This window comes from Dermochelys coriacea, chromosome 5 (assembly GCF_009764565.3).
Source record: "Dermochelys coriacea isolate rDerCor1 chromosome 5, rDerCor1.pri.v4, whole genome shotgun sequence".
Classification (NCBI taxonomy): domain Eukaryota; kingdom Metazoa; phylum Chordata; order Testudines; family Dermochelyidae; genus Dermochelys; species Dermochelys coriacea.
Window position 1 is genome coordinate 101,438,075 of NC_050072.1, and position 19,360 is coordinate 101,457,434.

The 19,360-nt window shown below is 41.9% G+C and overlaps 1 protein-coding gene across 2 annotated transcripts in view; it reads right to left on the reverse strand.

Annotated features, from left to right (window-relative positions):
• PGM5 (phosphoglucomutase 5) overlaps window positions 1-19,360 on the reverse strand; it is a 117,488-nt gene that overhangs the window by 7,387 nt on the left and 90,741 nt on the right. For both annotated transcript variants that reach the window (XM_038403565.2, XM_038403564.2), the window contains exon 10: window positions 11,309-11,443. In XM_038403565.2, the coding sequence (XP_038259493.1) occupies window positions 11,309-11,443 (135 nt within the window). The remainder of the gene's footprint in view (window positions 1-11,308; window positions 11,444-19,360) is intronic.

Below are 19,360 nucleotides of genomic sequence, written 5' to 3' on the forward strand. Positions count from 1 at the left end.
TGTAGCAAACCATTTAATTCAAGTATGTCCCTGGAAAATAGATTTATATTTGTGATCCATGTTGTTCTATATTTGTACAGCACCTGACACAATATGCTCCAGGTCTACAACTGTGGCTCCTAGGTACAACTTCAATAGATATAATAAATAACAATGTACTGTGAATAAAAATTAGCAGATATTTGAAGCAACCTAACCTTTTTGCTGCACTCTTTCCTGTACATGCCCAGTACAATACCAGCATGACACTGGTGTTTGAAATAACATTTTATTAACCGTGACAACAAATCAAAGAGATTCTGCATATGGACTGTAATTTTTTCCCCTTTAGATTTAAAACCTTACCCAACTTCCATGATTGTACCCAGGTAGCTAAGTAAAGGACAGGTAAATATTAGCCTTCTGTCATGATTTATTAATAGGCAATAAATATGAGGTGAGTCAGAAACTGAAGCTACATGTGAACATACGAGTCACCAAACCTTATTTTGAGTACATTACACCCACTCAATTGATCTGTTATCCCTTTCACCTCGGTTAAATTTAGCATAACTAATTGCTTGTAAACAGACGAACAAGAATGTGCCAATACATAAAAGTTCAAGGTTCTAGATAAAAGCAAGCATGCACTGCTTATGGCTATTGAATGATAAAGAATAATTTGGCAGAGGCTGCTTCTTGGCTGGCTAATAAGAGCCAAAGAATTGGTCTCCAGGGCCCAGATCCTCAAAGGTATTTAGGCACCTAACTCCCATTCGACAGAAGTTAGGAGCATAAATACCTTTGAGGGTCTGGGCCTTTGCCTTTAACATCTTCTTCCTAGTTAGCCAGAAAGCAGCCTTAGCGAAAGAAAGATAATAACTTTTATTGGACTCACTTCTGTTGGAGAGAAAGAGAGAGAGAGAGAAGCTTTCGAGCTCTTCTTCAGGTTTTCTTTAGTGCTGTGAATTAAAAATGCTTAAACACCAAGTAAATTTTCTCTAATTTATTTTGGTCACTCAATGAGGGCTGGTTATTTTAATTAGTGCCTCTGCTTCTAAATCTTATGCACTGTTGCTAAGGTTACCTCCTGGCTAGCTAGTAGGAGAGAGTGAATGGTCATGGAACACAGGGTCCCCTCCTTAGCTCCTGCTAGTAAGCCAAGAAGCAATCTCAGCCAATTTATTTCACAGGGACTGCATGCTCACTTTTATCTAGAACCTTGGACTTTTAGGTATCAGCACGTGTTATTATTCTTGTTTTATCCCTTGGACTTTTATGTGTATTGGCATGTTTCATTTTTCCTATTTATCAAACATTTGGTTATGATAAATTTAACCTTGGTGAAAAGTATAACAGATTAATTGAGTGAGCAGACTGTACTAAAAATAAGTTTTTAATGACCCTTAAGTTATTGATAGCTCTGTTTATCAGTCGCACCATTTTATGGCCTATTTATTAACTGAAGCAAGAGAGACTTTTATTAACCATTCTTTTGCCTAGCTACAAGGGTACAATCATTGAAGCTGTAACCTTTGAAAAGGAAGCTATAACTGTAAAAGGCTAAGAGGCTGGAAAGGCAACAGATCTCCCTGACTGGCAAACAGCTGGCATGTTAAGGGCATAGCCAGAGCCCTCTTATGCTCTAGCTAGTCCAAGCTGAAGAAATGACTCCTTGGGACCATATCCAGTTTGGATAATTTAGAGCAGCCCCAAGACTGCTTTAAACAATGCCAGGGCTTGTGTAGAATGAGACGCCAAAGCAGTGAGCCACCAGGTTCTTCACAGTTCACTCCTGCTAGCTGCAACTAGATAATACTGAGCACAGCTAAGAATTTTCTTCCAAATGTACCATTGCCAAAGTTTCATGCTATTGAAGTGGAAGAGCAGAACACTGATGACTTCTGATGATCTTGCAAGTGAAAGACCGCAGGTGTCATTGTCATAGTCAAACATAGCTATGCTGATATTATAAGTCCAAACTTTTCTGGGAGCTCTTCAGCATCAGCTTAATTCAGGAGCAGTATCTGTTTGCCTTCAGCACTCCAAACAGTGGCCAAGATCAACTGATAATTATGTCACAAAAACATCTGAAAGTCAAAGACTGGAACCTGATATGCAAGTTGCATTCTTCTTTTATGCTGACATCATCATCTTCAATGTAGCACAAAATCAGAAATTTAAAGAAGCGATTGAAGCACTTCACCATGGATATATTATTCTGGACAGATTTAAACTCACAGCTCTTCTACTAGATGCTACAAAGACAGAATCAGAAGAAACACTGGGGAAAAAACTAAAGAATCAAAAGACCTCAAGTTGGTTGTTCAGACATCAGAAATGACCTAATAACAGCTAAAAGCATTTCTACATATTGCTACTGATTCTACATCTGAAAAGAAAATTGCAGAATACCTGTCAGGGTTCCCTCCTCACTTTGAACTCTAGGGTACAGATGTGGGGACCCGCATAAAAGAACCCCAAGCTTATTTTTATCAGCTTTGGTTAAAAACTCCCCAAGGCACAAATTCTCCTTTGTACTTTGGATTAGTACAAAAGTGAACACTGCCACCACCAAGTGATTCAAACAAACATTTAGGGAGGGCCACTTGGAACCCTATCTCCCCCCTAATATCCCCCAAGCCCTACACCCCCTTTCCTGGGGTAGCTTGAGAATAAAGATGAGCACAGACCAACCTTGGGTTTTTAGGGACACTAAAACCCCCAATCAGATTCTTAAAAAACAGAACTTTATTAGAAGCACAAAGAAATGAAAAAAGAATAACTCTGTAAGATTAGAATGGAAGATAATTCCACATGCAGTTAGATTTAAAACAGAGAATTCCTCTAGGCAAAACCTTAACTTACAAAAAGACACAAAAACAAGAATACACATTTCCTCCAGCACAGCGAATTTCACAAGCCAAAACAAAAAAAACAACCTAACGCATTTTCAAGCTAGATTATTTACTAACTACAGGAGTTGAGGGCTTGCATCCTTGATCTGCTCCCGGCAAAGGTATCACACAGACAGACAAAAGCCTTCCCCCCCTCCAGATTTGAAAGTATCTTGTTCCCTCATTGGTCATTTTGGGTCAGGTGCCAGCCAGGTTACCTGAGCTTCTTAACCCTTTAAAGGTAAAAGGACTTTGCCTCTGGCCAGGAGGGATTTTATAGCACTGTACACAGAAAGGTGGTTACCCTTCCCTTTATATTTATGATAATACCATATTGTGTCCAAGTTGCTGAAATGCTATCTGAGAATCCAGAGAAATGTAGGACAATTAGCTATGGTCCTTTGTCATCTGCTCTGTTGACAAAAATGAAATGGAAAGTATGAGAGCTTGTCAGGTGCAGTCAAACAACGTCCCTGACATAGAGTTGCTCTTTTCCTTGTTGAGACAATATCACCACCTAAGGGTCCTAAAGCACACTGTAGAAGTAAAAAATTCCTTCTGCAAATATCAGCCTCCTGGCTGGTGGATTTTAAAAAGGATCCCAACTCGAGTTTAGGGGGAAAAAAGATAAAGTTTCAATGTTCAAAAAAAAAATCTACCAGCTCAATTCTCAATAACATGGTGCCACTCTCCAGATGATTGTCTCTCTGTAAGGATGCTGAAGTTTGCACTGAACACAGGGAGGTCTTTGATCAAATTATAATACCCATTATACATAACAAAGGTGTCTACAAAGAGGCACTCAATTTAAAAAAAGCAGTTGAAAAGATTTCAGAAGAACTGACAGATTATTGACTGAGGACAATATTATCCATGATTCAGGGAAAATCAGGATTGATCTATTACCAAAGAACTAGAACCAAACAAGGACAAAAACTAATGGATTATAATTGACAATTCAGAGAGGCTACGGAACCATTCCATTACTTAGCCAACATAACTGGTCCTAAATACAAAGGTCATAGGTGGAGCCCAGAATGGGAAGAATAGGCTGAAATGTGACCGATGGAACATAATCTTAAATCTTTTACATAGCCAGATTTCTATCTGAAATCCATGTTTGTGAAGGAGATTGTGTCACAGTTTCTTGCATCAAAATAGTGAAAAACTGTGGAAATAAAAATCATAGAAAAGGGAATAGTTGAATTAAGAATGTTGTCAATTTTTAAATGAATTTTACTGATCCCCTGCATCAATCAAGTGTGTAAGAATGCATTTACCATGTTTAGTTTGGTCTGTTTGATGCTTTGTAACATGCCAAATAAGTTGGCAGAAGTATATCTGTATTGAGGCTTACACTTGTTAGCAGAATGAGACTCAGGTATTGTGTTCTTGTCTTACTTGAAAGCTTGCAGTTCTGTGCATCTGCTTTACTGTGTTTGAAGAATAAGCATGCTTTCGAGTGAATCACATAGCTTGTTTTGTGTTTTAACACAAGATTTTAACAAATCTTCCAGGGCTTTTTAGTGAGTCCCCACTCCCCCTGAAAATACCAATTGATTTTTGAGGTCTATGGGGATAATCGCAACCACTCTAGCTGTAAGTGGACAATTTTTCAGAAGTCTAGGTATACAACTGTTAATTTTCCTAGATGATATGTTTTACTTCTGGAAAGAAACACGTGGTATTTGTAGCTGCCATATTAAGCTGGTCTATGTCAGATGTTTGCTAATAACAGTGGCCAAGATTTTCAAAACCAGGAGCCTAAAGTTACATTTTTATTTTTGAAAATTGTGACTATCGTTTATATGTTCTGATCTAATGCGATGATTAAGTGGTGCAGAAGGTTTTCTGAAGGCCACCTGCACTGTGGTAGATTTCATCCTGAGTGAGATTCAGAAATTATTGTTTCCTGAAGTATAACAGATTACATTGAATTCTGAACAAGTAATTCTGCTTAATCTTAAGAGAATCATTATTCCAAATCTTTTTTGATATAAATGAAATCCTTCACACTATCTTGGTGAATCTTGGTAATATGTATCTAATCTGTATGTGCAGAAGCATGTGGCAATGAAAAACGTATTTTAAAAAAAGTTGAGCATTTTCAAATGTCAAAATAAATAAAAGGCTTGATTAAGGGATATTGGAATAATGTGGCCCTTTTGTCTGAAGTAGTTCAACCATCTCTTACACCTAGGCAGCCAAGCAGCAGAAAGTCAATAAATAATACTGTGATTTGGTTTGCAATGCACAAAAGTATGGCACAAACAACAGGGTAAATTCTGATTGGCTGCCTCAGCAAGAGTGCATTGATACAAAAGATACATATGAAAATCAGGCTAAGTAAGAAAAGCAATTAAACTAAAACAAAAATGAACAGTCTCCAAAGTCTTGTTTGCCCTTTGAATTCCTGATGATCACTCCATTGTAACTGGAAATAGATAGGAAATATTGGTTAAACAAAAGGAAGTTGTAGAATTGAAATTCTGTCACATCTCCTCTTGATGCACGCATATAATTCCTATTCCCCTTAGTGGGAGCAAAGTACACCGTAACAAAAGATTCTACCCATGGCTGCACAACAATATTGTCTCTCTGAGAAAGGGATTTCCTTATTTATTAACTACTTATTATGGTGTGAATATTTCCACCTATGGTCACTGATGCTCTGCAATTATTAAGCATTCATTTGCTAAGATGGGTATTAAAGTAGAATGATTTACTCCCTTTAAATGGAGCTCATTGCCTGGTTGAAGGTAAGGATCAGTGACCCTCCCAGTCCATACTGTCTTACTGTAGTCGGTGAAGCATCTGGCTTTGGGAAAGCTCAGCACTGGAAAGTGTACTCCACCACAGGATTAGAAGAAAGAGGGAGTATTTATCGATAGCGTTGAGGTGGAAATTCTATGTGCTCCAGCAAGTGTGTGCTGGGGGGGGGGGGAGGGGAAGGGAGGAGGTGACAGTGATCTTCTTTCTACTATCCTTCATGAATCTGCACAGAAGCTGGCATAATAATGCTCCTTTGAGTACTGGGCTTCAGATAGGTTAGCCCAACTGATGGTGCTCAGTGACCCCCAGGAGACATGTCAGGTTGGTGGGACTGAAAACATTCTACTTACATTCATTCTGCACATACAACATGCTTCAGAGCGCCTCTAATCCTCAATATGCCAAAGAGGAGTGAGGCCACTATTTGGCCCTAAATCTACAAAGGTAAAACACCTGTTCTTTTGTTTTGTTATTTTACTGGATATTCACATATAGATATGCATTACCTAGTCACCAAAAAGGAGCTCTAGGTTAAATGCGTCCTACCATTAGACAGCGCTCTCACCTATCTATGGTAACCCATATTGACATGAACTAGCTTTGTGAAGACAAGACTAAAGTACTGTGTACACAACAGTTCATTCTACTGCAGCTGTTGCAAAATGAGATGAAACTCCTTTAAAATCAGAAGGCTTTTCTTTTTCTGCCCAGCACCAAACAGCATAAATCAATGAGTACTGAGGGGACTGGATGACCAGAGAGATGACTTCTTCATTCACCTCTAGGGTTGCCTCTCAAATTCAACCTGGATCATTAGTGGAAAAAAAAATTGCTATAATCTGACAAATTCAGTGGCCTATATAAAATCAGATGGTAGTCCCAGTTCAGGTTTTAGTGGAGAGGTGTCCATGTCACCATAACTGGCACCATTAGTGGCAGTCTCCGGATTGGATTGAATATGCATGGAAAAGGACTTACTCCCACCTCCAAAGTTAACTTCTAGAACAGAGATAATACACCTGGGCAGGGTAGTCCAGGGATGCCCTGTGTTGCAGTTCCCCAGGCTGGCACACATCCAGTGAATTGTCAGGATGCCATTCATCTCCAGTTCTCTCAATCCGGTATTTTCACAAACACTAACTTCACTTAGAACATTTATGACTCTCCATTCATATAAAAACATTAAGTGTTAAACATCAAACAAACTTTTTTTTAAAGGACCCAAACTTAAATCCAGCTCAGTGTCTCTCTCCCTTCTCCACTTTCTTGCCTTAAAACATTTAATATTGAACAATTCATTGTTACAGAAGCTATTCCATTATAAGAAGCACTTTCTCCTTTTGTAATTAAGAGGGTCAGAAAGTTTAATTAATTCAGCACTGAAGACTGGCAGGACCTTCCTTATTGTTTTCTAGTGTACTTTATAAAGCATTAGAGAATAAATCAATTTGGTGGCGTGGAATCATTCTTTTTGTCAAGATGCGTTAGACAGGAAATATGGTCAGACACTTGTGTTTGTTTCATAGACTGCAAAGTTGCTAAATGTACATTGCAGACCTCTCAGATGGGTCCGGAATGGAAATCAACACTTAGCTCTGTCCCCTCCACTGACATATTTTCACTTGATTTAGGCTCTGCCTACAAAGGGCAACAGCATTGTTTAATACCTATGCGTAAACACAGTTTAATTACAATTGTTACCAATCTGTGCTATAACCAAGTTTGGCCAGGCAGTGTGGAAGGAGTCAAAATGGTATTTTACCGTAGGTCTCTCCCCCAGTTCAAACATATTTATTAATCCATACACACTGGCTGGCTAAATCATGTCATAACCTGAGATGGCCACAAGTATATAGTGATGTATTTTCAGAAATAAAATTTGCAAAAATACTCTGTGGAGAGAGAAAACCGTTTATTCATTATTTTAAAACTAATGTTTTGCAGAAATAAAATGGCATTAAAAGAAGCTTTAACTTTATTGTTTAAACTGGAAACTTTTGTAGATTAAAAACATGATGCACTTGTGTTTTTTTTCTTGGGACTTTTGATAATGTGCATTCCCTGTAATGATTATGGAGGCATAGTAGCCTTACTATAGTTAAGGCTAAAGCTTCTCCCTCATTAAAAATCCAGTTTTCAACCCCTTTTCATTTAACAAAACGAAAGATCTTCCCAAAAACTCACATGCTGCACCTCATCCTATGGTAGAGTTTTCTTGGAAAGTTTGGTAAAAATCAGAGAACTGTAAACAAAGTATAATATTAAGGTATTTTTGGTATCAGCTAGACTCCAATGAAACCCTCTCAACCTTAATTCTTCTTTAGAAAACTTTTTTTGATTATGACTATGAGATGACTCTCAGACCACTACAAATGTATCCCTTATAAGGAATCCAGAAGTTGCTTGGACTCTGTACTATTTCCAACTTGTGAGGAATCACTGTGAAGCATTAGCTAAGTGATCCCAGACAATCTGCTTGACAAGGAATTCTTTTTTTAAAAAATGTTCACTTATAACTCAGATTAGAGTGCTAGCAAAAACTCAGCAGAAGCTCAAAGATACCTGGAGTTCCCTTTAAAGACAAAATTCATTCCTGCCTCTCTTGCCTTTCCCTGCAGTGCAATAAATAATAATAATAATAAATTATTATTATTAAATACTGTATTTATATTGCATGAGCACTTAGAGGCCTCAGCCAGGTTGGTGCCTCATTGTGTTAGACACTGCACAAACATATAGTAAGTGACAGTCCCTACCTCAAAGAGCTTATAATCATGTAAATTTAAGCTTCAAAACTATTTATAAATAGGGCTCTTTGTCTGTCACGGAAGTCATGGATTCCATGACTTTCCGCGACTTCCGTGACTCCTGCAGCGGCCAGTGTGGCTGACCACAGGGCCACCCAAGCAGATGACCCTGGAAACAAGCTGCTCAGGTGGCCCCAGAGACAGCCACACCGGCTGCTGCTGGAGTGGCTTGAGTGGCACCGCAGTGAGCCGCAACAGTGCTGCTGGAGTGGCCCCGGGGCCAGAAGCACCATTCGCTACTCTGGCAGCCCGCGGGAGCTGGCCCCAGGGACCACTTGAGCAGCCACCTGTGCAGCTGGCCCCAGGGACTGCCTGAGCAGTGGTTCCGGGGGCAGCTGGAACAGCAGCAGGTGGGCAGCACCGGGGGCGGTTGAAGCAGTTGCTGCTTGGTGGCCCCCAGCAGCAGTCCCCCAACTCCCAGAGCAGCATTTCTATCCTCCACCCCCTCCCCGGTCCCCAGCTAAGATTTCGTCAGAGGTATATAGTACAAGTCATGGACAGGTCACAGGCAGTGAATTTTTGTTTATTGCCAGTGACCTGTCCATGACTTTTACTAAAAATACCCATGACTAAACCGTAGCCTTATTTATAAACACAGCAAGGAGCATCACTAGTGTCCAATTTTGGGGAGGAGGGGAAAAAGGCAGAAGACCTCCTGTCTGAAATGTATCTGCTGCTGTCACAGGGGAAGTATGTTATCTAATGATTTATTTTAAGTTTATTAGATAGAGGGAACCTTCCGCTGGTCTGCTATAAGTGAGTTTTTTAAACCAGTACTTTCTTCCCCACCCCATGAGTAACAGGCAGTGTGAATTCCAGACTAGCTTTTTGATCTCCCCTGGAATAAGCCTAGAAATGCTCCTGTTCAACAACTTGATTTATAGTACGACAGCCAGTCTCCTTTATAACCGAATTCACTCAGCAATGCAACTGTTAATAAAGTGCCACCTTCCTTATACCTCTCAGCAGAGAGGTCAAGGATTCAGTCAGTCTGGAGACTGAAAAGGGGTGGTCTCTCTAGACCAAAACTGAAGCACACTGGGGAGTGATTGGTGTAGGGGAGCCCAGGCCTCTGTGGATAAACAAGGCTTCATTCTCCAGTGCTGCCAGTCCGTTTTAATATGCTTTACATTCATTTAAAAAAAAAAGTGGGGGGGGGACAAGAGGTCCGATACATTGAAGAACAGAAGCTGCTCTCTCTCTCTCCCTGAGAACAGATATGGCTTGGACAAAGTCAATCTAACCCCATTCAACCTTACATAAGATTGCAAGAAGGCCTGCAGGGACAAGTAAGGACAAAATATTTCTTAGAAATTTTAGTTACTTCTGGATATTATAGGTGGAGCTGGTAGCTCAATCTATAGTTAAGGGTGCCTGACACTTTCCAGTATAAAACCCTGTTTTCGGTTGCTTATAATTTTGCCAAACTGACATTTTCTACGCAAGGTGTCTGTCTCAGACTGATTTATTTAATTTTTTTTATTTTTGTTGCCAAGTTTCAGTTAAAACAGCTGTTTCTGAAAACAAGATTAGGGAACAATACATTGTTTGGTCATGTTAAAAAAAAACCCACAACTGCTTTGTTGAGAAGCTCTAGAAGATTTGAAAAATGTCTGTAGAGACTTGTTAGAGTTTGTCAGCTAAATTCTTTGCCATGCTAGGCATGCTCCAGCCCAAGGCTGCAGGGGCAGAGATGACTTTCTCTGGAACTGCTGCTTCTTGCTGCCAGGGGCTTCTGTAGTGCCAGAGAACGGAACTGGGAGTAGGGAAATGGTCTTTCCTGTGCCCTGCATGCCCCTAGTGCACAGGCAGCATGGAGGAGGAGGCAGCCAGACAAATGCAGAGGGGAAAGAGGAAGAACAGAGGCAATAGACTGGGTCAAGGATCCTGGGCTAAGAAGCCAGGGAATGGCCGCTGGGAGCTGAAAGCACAGAGTCAGAGAGAGCACAAGAAGCCAGGAATGGGTGAAGGAGCTTGGGACTGGCTGGGCCAGGAGACTGGGACAAGAAGCTTGCAGAGGAAGAGTGGGATGGTAACTCAGGGGGCAGGGCACAGACTGGGATTTACTCGAGGAGCCCTAAAGGAGAGACTGGGACCGGCTGGAAAAGGAGACTGGAACTGACATAAGTGGCCTCAGGGAGATGAAGCTTAGGTCTGGGGAAGAGGAGCCAGGGGCAGGCATTGGGGGAGGAGTGAGGGTATGGGATGAGGAGTTGTTGCAGCAGAGACAGCACTGGCACGGGGTAATTAAAGACAGTATCATAATACATATGCACAAGGTGCCAAATGAAGGTTGCAAAGGCAGCCCTTAATTCTGGGATTTCCTAACTTGCACGTGCTTGGACTCTGCAACCGTAATGTTCTTTTAATATAGATTTTGGTGTGTAATTTTGAATAGGTTGCCTAATTTAAAAGATTAATAATTCACAGAAGTATCATACTACTACTACTACCTTCCCCTTTGCCCTCTCCACTTGGTTGGCCTGCACTGATCTGGGGCCATCCGCCTGCCTTTTGCAGAATGTTCTTCTTAGCTTACATAATCAATCTGCACTGTCACTGCTCTCACTCTCCTGCTCCTATTGTCACCTCTGGAGCTGTTCTCTTAAAAGTTTAAGAACAAGCTTTCCAAATCAAAACCCAACCTCCTTGACAGTTCCTGGAACAGCACACAGCTTATGTATCTGCTCGGACACAACATTCAGTACGCTTTGCTTTTAATTGGGAAAAACCCTATCATTTTATTCAACACTTTTGAGAGCACCTGCCACTGGCCTATACAGGGGCTTTACCACAGCAAGAAATGATACTTGGTTGTTTTTCCAAAGCTTAAAGTGGTGCTCATTGATTTACCTGTGACTCCTTGTCATGTTTGCTGGGATCCTTTTCATAGCTTTCTGCATAGATTCTGAGGGTAGCTCGCACACTGCTAGAAGCACTAAGTCTGAAGATGAGCCTTGAAGCATCTGAGAAAATAATTCGCAGTCCCTGCAAAAAGAAAGAAGAATATATGGGTGGCAGTAATGACTTTGCAAAATTATAATCCAAAATCGAGAGCGAGAGAGGAAGGATTATCTCAGTTCAGATCTTAGCTCCTCCTGTGTTACTTCAGGCAATTCACTTAATCACTCTGAACCTCAGTGCCCCATCTGTAAAATGTGGATAATAATACTTCCTTTCTCCCACCCTTTATATTGTCTGTTTAGACCGTAAGCTCTACAGGGCAAGGGTTTTCTCACTAATGAATGTACCGTGCTGAGCACAATGGAAGCTTGATGTCTAGGGAAGCGTCCAGTTGCTACAGTAAGAATAGCATCAGCAGTTGTAATAATAAAATTATACAATTTAACTGCTAGCTTTCTGCTGCTGCTGCTTTGTTGAAGCTGTGTTTCTCTTATGGGCCAATGGATGTCATGTAGTAACACTACAGGTGACATGTCAGGGAGAAGCAAAGTGCATATGAGAAAGCTAGGGAACCAAAGGAGTCAGCAGAGTACACAACAGATAACATATTTTCATATCCCTCAGGGAATGTGCATGAAGATGTTATGAGTGTCTCAAGGCATGTCTACAAGGGGACACTCAGGACACTTAAGTCTCTTTAACTAAAGGTGTGAATGTAAAGTGCATTAATTAAAGCTCATCAAACCTTTTTGTGGATGCTCACATTCTGATTAGTTCACTTTAGCTGCAAATGTTATCCCTCTCTGCTTTCTCAGTACTGTTGCTAATTTGTATAATATGGATCTCATTCTGATTCAACAGGAATCTCAAATTCAAGGTTAAAGGTGTGATATACACTAAAAATGGCAACATATTCCTCAATTTCATCCTGATAGTTGGGTTTGGTGCCATAAATGGAAAAGACTGGGATTGCCTCATTCCATTAGTTCTCATGGAGATTTCAGTGACTCCCTTGTGCAACAAATCATTCTCGTTTTGAAATAAAGATGGGAAGGGAATGCAAATGCCAGAGCTCTTACTGTGGGAAACTATAAGTAAGCGCATTGAAGAAGTAAAAATTGATGTCTTTATGCAAAAATTACATGAGTGTAACAGAGTGTGCTGAGTCAGTCAGGAGTGAACTCAGCACCCTATCACTCAATATAGGTTAATTGGGACCTAACTGGAAGATCAATTAACGAGGCAGAGCTACAGCTGAGGGGCTAATTTGAGGGGGAGGCAACCCCAGCAGCTAGGAACATTCAAAATGAGAGGAAGGAAGTGCTGAGCTGAGAGCCTGAAGGAAGGCAGAGGCAGGCAAGCCTGGGTTCCCTTCCCCAGAAGCAAGTGGGGGAACTCGCTGGTGGACTCTAGATGTATGTAAATAGTCCTACAGGCGGTATCTGGTTGGAACAACACAATAAAACACGGTGGTGTTGAAGGAGACCTGAAGCAGGGTAGTCTGTGATTAAGACCTGAAAGGACTCACCGGGGAGAGCATTTGAAACAGGTACATCTGTATGGTGGAAAAAGAATTAGGAAAAACAAAGCACATGGCAAACGTTGCATTTCGACAAAGATATTAGAGACAATGTTTGGCAAATAGGAGATCAAGTCATGCCTTTGTCATCTGCTGTTCCAGTCCAGAACTTGCGTCACAAGTGGCTAACCTGGCAAAATGCTGTAAAGGGTAAAATGATGGCCAATAATGATAAAGGAGCTCTTGCATCATTTATAAGAAAATATGCTATTGACCATGGTGCATCAATTGTGCAGACTTCATCCTCAAACCCAATCCATGGGATGAAGTGTGTTCGTTGTTTATATCAGGGGTTCAAAAGAAAGTTGAGGATAAAAAGTCAAAAGAGCAATGCCAGAAAACCACACCATAACACACTACAGTATCTAAAACAATACCTGATCACTCAGAAGACATCATGATACTGAGGGAATTAGTGTCTGAGAGCTTGTCTACATTACAGCACTGTAGCGCTTAGTGAACACACTACCTATGCTGACAGGAGCACTTCTCCTGTTGGCATAGTTACTCCACCTCCCCAAGAGATGGTAGCTGTCAACAGGAGAAGCCCTCCTGTTGATACAGCACTGTGTACACCAGGAATTAGGTCAGTGTAACTGTGTTGCTCAGGTGATTTTCCACACCGCTGAGCAATGCAGTTATACCAACATAAGTTGGTGGTGTGGACCAAGCCTGAGTCAATTACTATTTTCACATCAAATGGAAATGCAGGAAGTGTGCAAGTCCTCCTTCGCAAGCACTCCTCCCTCCAAAAGAAAATGCCTCTCACAGCTATCAATTCTGTGGCAGCCTGTTTTTAAACTATTTCCAGCTACTGCACCTTCATGTTTTAAGCAATGACCCCTTCTCTCAGTTATACCTGCCAAGACTTTGTGAAGTTAAATATTAAAGCGGCTGTATTTAAAAGCAAATCTTTAATTTAACTACTTGGGGCATTCAGTTCAGGGTACTGTATTCTAGTAAACAAAACCCTGAGGGTTTAATCACACATCATTCACATGATACTGAACATTGTATCATTAGATTGTAAGCTCTTGGGCAGGGACTGTCTTTTTGTTCTGTATTTGTACAGCATCTCGCCCAATGAGGTCTTGGTCCGTGACTATGGTAATATAAATAAAATGATGACGACGACGACAAAAATTTGACCAATCTACAGTGATTGCCAAGTTGCTGTATTTGTCATGTAACTAACTCAATTTTCCACAAACCCTCTGGGTCCATCACCAGACTGTTTAGCCTCTGCATTAGTGGGAGTGATTGTTCAGATTAACCTGAGGAAAGACCAGGATGTGGATATGAACTAGGCAAATTATTTTCCCCTTCGGAATAAACCTTGCCCATGTCAGAATCCACCCAAGAATAGTTGCAGATGGTTCCAATTTTTATTTTTGAGTCGGGGTGGTTTTCTTTTCCAATACTCACCCCGAAGTGTTTTTATTATTATTATTCCGGTTGTGCACCATTGTGCTCTTTGAGCGTGGTACTCACACAGAGACTCCCTCCCTTCTCATGACCATTTTAACTGGTGTAATTCCATTGAAATATTCCAGATTTACAGCAGCATGAGGAGACTCAGGCTGAAAATCTGGTTGAATAAAACCCCCAAAATAAAAACAGATCCCCCCCCCCATTTTCTGCTGCTTATTGTGCAGGCCCAAAGAAAGGGTAGATACTGAGGTGGCCCCAAAAGATAACCTTGCAGAGGTAGAAATAAGAGTGCAGGAGACAGTGGTGTGCTCCAGCCATGGTGGAAGCTGTCTGGCCAGCATAGGCTTAGGTCATGTCTACACTACAAAGTTAAGTCGACTTTATGTAAGTCGACATTGAGCCTCTGATTTAAGCAAGTCAATTTTGCATGTCCACACAACATTCATTGTGTCAGCCGAGTGCATCCTCACTAGCAGGATCGATGCACGGAGCACTGCACTGTGGGTAGCTATCCTGCAGTGCACATAGCTGAGTGGAATTTTGGGTTGGGCTCGCAATGCCTTATGGGACCAATACATCGGCGTGGGTGATTATGGGAACATGGCATTAGCCTCCCATGATGCACTTACCTCCCTCAAATCAACAGCAAACAAACTAAGCCTTTTTCGCACCTTTTTTTGTAAGCCTGGGTTACCTGCGCAGAAGCTATAGCACGATAAGCATGGAGCCAATTCAGCTGTACACCGCTGTGAGCATTACACCTCATGCCTTATCCTGCAGTATTTACACAGCCAATACAGGAGCCACCACGTGGAACAATGTGATGCCATGCAAGCAGCCCTGCTGGAAGACACAGAGCAGAGCAATTTGCAGTTGCTGGCGAGTCACGCATCACCCTGACATGATTGAGTGCTGTTTCTGGGCCCAGGAAACAAGCACTGATTGGTGGGACCACATTGTTATGCAGCTATGAGATGACAAACAGTGACTGCAGAACTTTTGAATACATAAGGCCACTTTCCAGGAACTGTACCAAGAGCTTTCCCCAGCCTTCAAGCGCAGCAATACTAAAATGAGAGCTGCTCTGACAGTGGAGAAGCAGGTGGCGATAGCTCTGTGGAAGCTTGCAACTCCAGATTGCTACTGGTCAGTGGGGCATCAATTTGGAGTCGATAACTCTGTTGTGGGATCTGTTGTGATCCAAGTTTGCAGGGCCATTAACAAACTTCTGCTAAGAAAGATAGTGACTCTGGGCAACATGTAGGACATAAAAAGAAAAGGAGTACTTGTGGCACCTTAGAGACTAACAAATTTATTAGAGCATAAGCTTTCGTGAGCTACAGCTTACTTCATCGGACGAAAGCTTATGCTCTAATAAATTTGTTAGTCTCTAAGGTGCCACAAGTACTCCTTTTCTTTTTGCAAATACAGACTAACACGGCTGCTACTATGAAATGTGTAGGACATAGTGGATGGTTTCGCTGCGATGGGGTTCCCTAACAGCAGTGGGGTGATAGATGGTGTACATATCCCTATCTTGGCACCACAGCACCTTGCCAAAGAGTAAATAAACCAAAAGGGATACTTCTCAATAGTGTTGCAAGCGCTGGTGGATCACAGGGGCTGTTTCACCGACATCAATGTAGGATGGTCGGGAAAGGTGCATGATGCATGCATCTTTAGGAACACAGGTCTGTTCAGAAAGCTGCAAGCAGAAACTTTCTTTCCAGACTGCAAAATAACCATTGGTGATGTTGAAATGCCAATCGTGATCCTGGGAGACTCAGCCTACCCCTTGCTCCCATGGCTCATGAAGCCGTACACCCGCAGCCTGGACAGCAGTAAGGACTGGTTCAACCATAGGTTGAGCAAGTGCAGAATGGTGGTGGATTGTGCCTTTGAACATTTAAAAGGTCACTGCTGTTTGCTGACTAGGTTAGACCTTAGTGAAAGCAATATCCCCATTGTTGTTGCTGCTCCAGCCATGCTGAGAAAAGCTATGAGGCATGGGTGAGAGATCTTGTGCTGCAGCTTTTGTGAAGACATCCTTGGGATCACAGGTTGGAACCTGAGAAAAGCCCTCTTTCCCCTAGCAACCTGGATGGTGCTTGAGGACAGCACCAGCGTAAAGTCCCCCAAATAGTTTGTTTTTTTACAAAAGTGGCACCGTGTTGTGGGGAAAAGGAGCCAAACAGGAAGCTGCCACCCCCACCCACTTTTCTCAATGCTGCTTGCAATACATGGTGATCCCTTCCAACCACAATGCATCTGGGAAAGCGTGGTTGTGTGACCCAGATTTCACCAAATGGGGGAGGGTTACTTGCTGAATTGTTTGCAGCTTAAGGGCTAGCACTGAAAACATCCCCCATTTCCCCTAGGTGACTTTATGCGATATCACTCTCCTGAGAGTAACAGAGGCCTTAGTCAGAACTTGCAGATCAGACCATTTGGAGCAGGTGGAGGAAAGAGAAAATACAAGAATTTAGGACAAAGAGGCCCTGAAAACAGTACTGTTTACTCAGGGGAAAGGGATGGCTAGCTCCCCTCTCTGCCAAGTCACCGTGTTTTCTTTCCCCCCCTAATCCTGCTGCTCTCCATGGCATTGTGTACAGGGCAAGCTCTTTTTTTCATCTGCCCGAGAGGGAGTAAGTCATTCAGAGAAGAGAAATGGTATTTGACTCTTCCTCTTCCATCAAGACTTACTTGAGAAGCCAGTGATCTTAACAAAGCAGAGCTCCAACAAGCTAAAATATTAATGGAACTTTTTTGTTTGTTCAGGTATGTGCTGAAGCATTTCTAGCACCATATAAAGAATTGTTTGGTTGATACTAGCCATTAACTAGAGAAAATATGTAATAGGAATAAATCCCACCACAGTAAAGGGTTGGATTAAATGACCTAATAGGTATTTTCCATCTCAAAACTTCTGTGATTCTATTAATAATCCTTTTAGTTACTAGTACAAACACTGATGTCCAGTTTTTCAAATTTCTGGGCAACATTCATTCACCTAGTATTTTCAGTATGTACAACCTATGTGACAGAACACCACAAATAGGTAATGTTAAGAAAAAAGGTTTAAAATGGGCTTTTCCAATAGCATGGGAACTTCAGGCAAACGGAGGAGAGAGTAGCACATTAGCCATTTGTTTTCTCTCTCCAGAATTTGTTTAGCTAAGACAATTGTAGAGTTCTGGTGTGAAACCCTGGCCCCAGTAAAGTAAATGGGAGTTTTGACCAGGATTTCACCCCAGGTGTCCACAAAAATTATTTATGTTCCATTCGTGTGAGCTGCTGAATGCTTCTTGGTGGGTGCTGATTCCCTTCAATTATATTACCATGAGGAGGAAGATAGATTAAAGCAGGGGTCTCAAACACATGCAGCCTGCAGAGTTATTTCCTGTGGTCTGCCACAGCTCCCCTCACCTCCCGCCCCCCGCATGCCGCATCCCCGCTCCTCCACCTACCTCCCAAACAGCTGTTTGGCGGCACTTAGGACTTTCCAGGATGGAGGGGGGAGGAGCGGGGACGTGGTGCGCTCAGGGAAGGAGGTGGAGAAGAGGCAGGGCTGGGGATTTGGGGTAGGGGGTGGAATGGGGCAGAGAAGTGGTGGGAAGGGGCAGGGGCTGGGCCTCATGGAAGGGGTAGAATGGGGGTGGGGGCAGGGCCAGGGGCAGGACTTTTGTATCTTTGTATGAAAAGGTGTCAGTGATGTGGCCCTCGGCCAATGTACTAGTCTTCATGTGGCCCTAGTGGTGATTTGAGTTTGAGATCCCTGGATTAAAGGGATCCTTGCACAACTGAGCCTGTATTTTGGAAGAATGTCAGATATAGAACAGGTATCTTAAGGTATAGAACATTGTCATTTAAACTTTCCAGGCTCCAAAGACCCAAAAATATTTGCAGAAAGTGAATAAATGGGGCCATGAGCAGCATCCAGGGTAATTTATAGGTTTATTTCCAAGAAATGTTTGCAAGTACCATTTTGCAGTATTGAACCAACTCTACTGATCACCAGCATGACAAGGCTCATAAGACTGCTTAAATACACTGCCCGCACACTGTATCTTGTGTAGCAGCAACAGCACTGAGGAATGACTGTTTCATTTGACACAGGAGGCTCTGAAAACTCATTTACTCATTAAATCATGGTCTTTGGAAGAAACAGTATACATGCTTTCCAAAACACTCTCTCACAATCTGATACAAACTGCTCCCCCAACTACAGAGCCTCCTGGTAATGTAATACGACCAGCATTTCTAGTACTTGGAATTCTCTCTCTCTCTCTCTCTCTCTCTCTCTCTCTCTCTCTCTCTCACTCACTCACAGACACACATCTCCCTGTATTTACTTCCTATGCTGTTTTGCAGCTATTTTCTTCCTCATTTTGTATTATCTGGTGACAGATGCTCGACCACACAGACTCTCACAAATGGGGGAATAACAGCTGATACATCTCTAGAAGGCTTAGAATTCCTGCAGCACAGCTGAGAATACTCCAAACAGGGGCACTACAAAGACACACCAGGGTCTACTCCTTAAAACAACATGGTTACATGCCAGGAAGAAATAATTTAATAAAGTAACAACCTTTAGATACTGACTTTCAACATCAAACTAGAGGTGACCCCCCAAACTGTATGATTCCCATACAATATCTAAACACTTCAGAGAGTTTATGTGGTTTGCATCTAGGCTTTGGGCTCATTATTTATAGAGTGTCCAACTGTGAAATCTTGATTCCAACCTTGTCCCTGAAAAGTTCAGGGTGGTTCTAGAACCAACAAGGCTTTCACTCAGCAAGCTCACAGAAAAGAATAAAAGAGCCATTCAGTTTTGATACATCCCCTTTATTTTCTAGAATCTTGCCCCATTGCATCTGGCACGCCATGAATTAAAATATTTAATAACAAATAATTGTTACTAAGTGAAACGTGAAGCAGCATGAATTTTAAAATGTTGAAGACTGCAGTGCCGCTCTCTGTAAAAA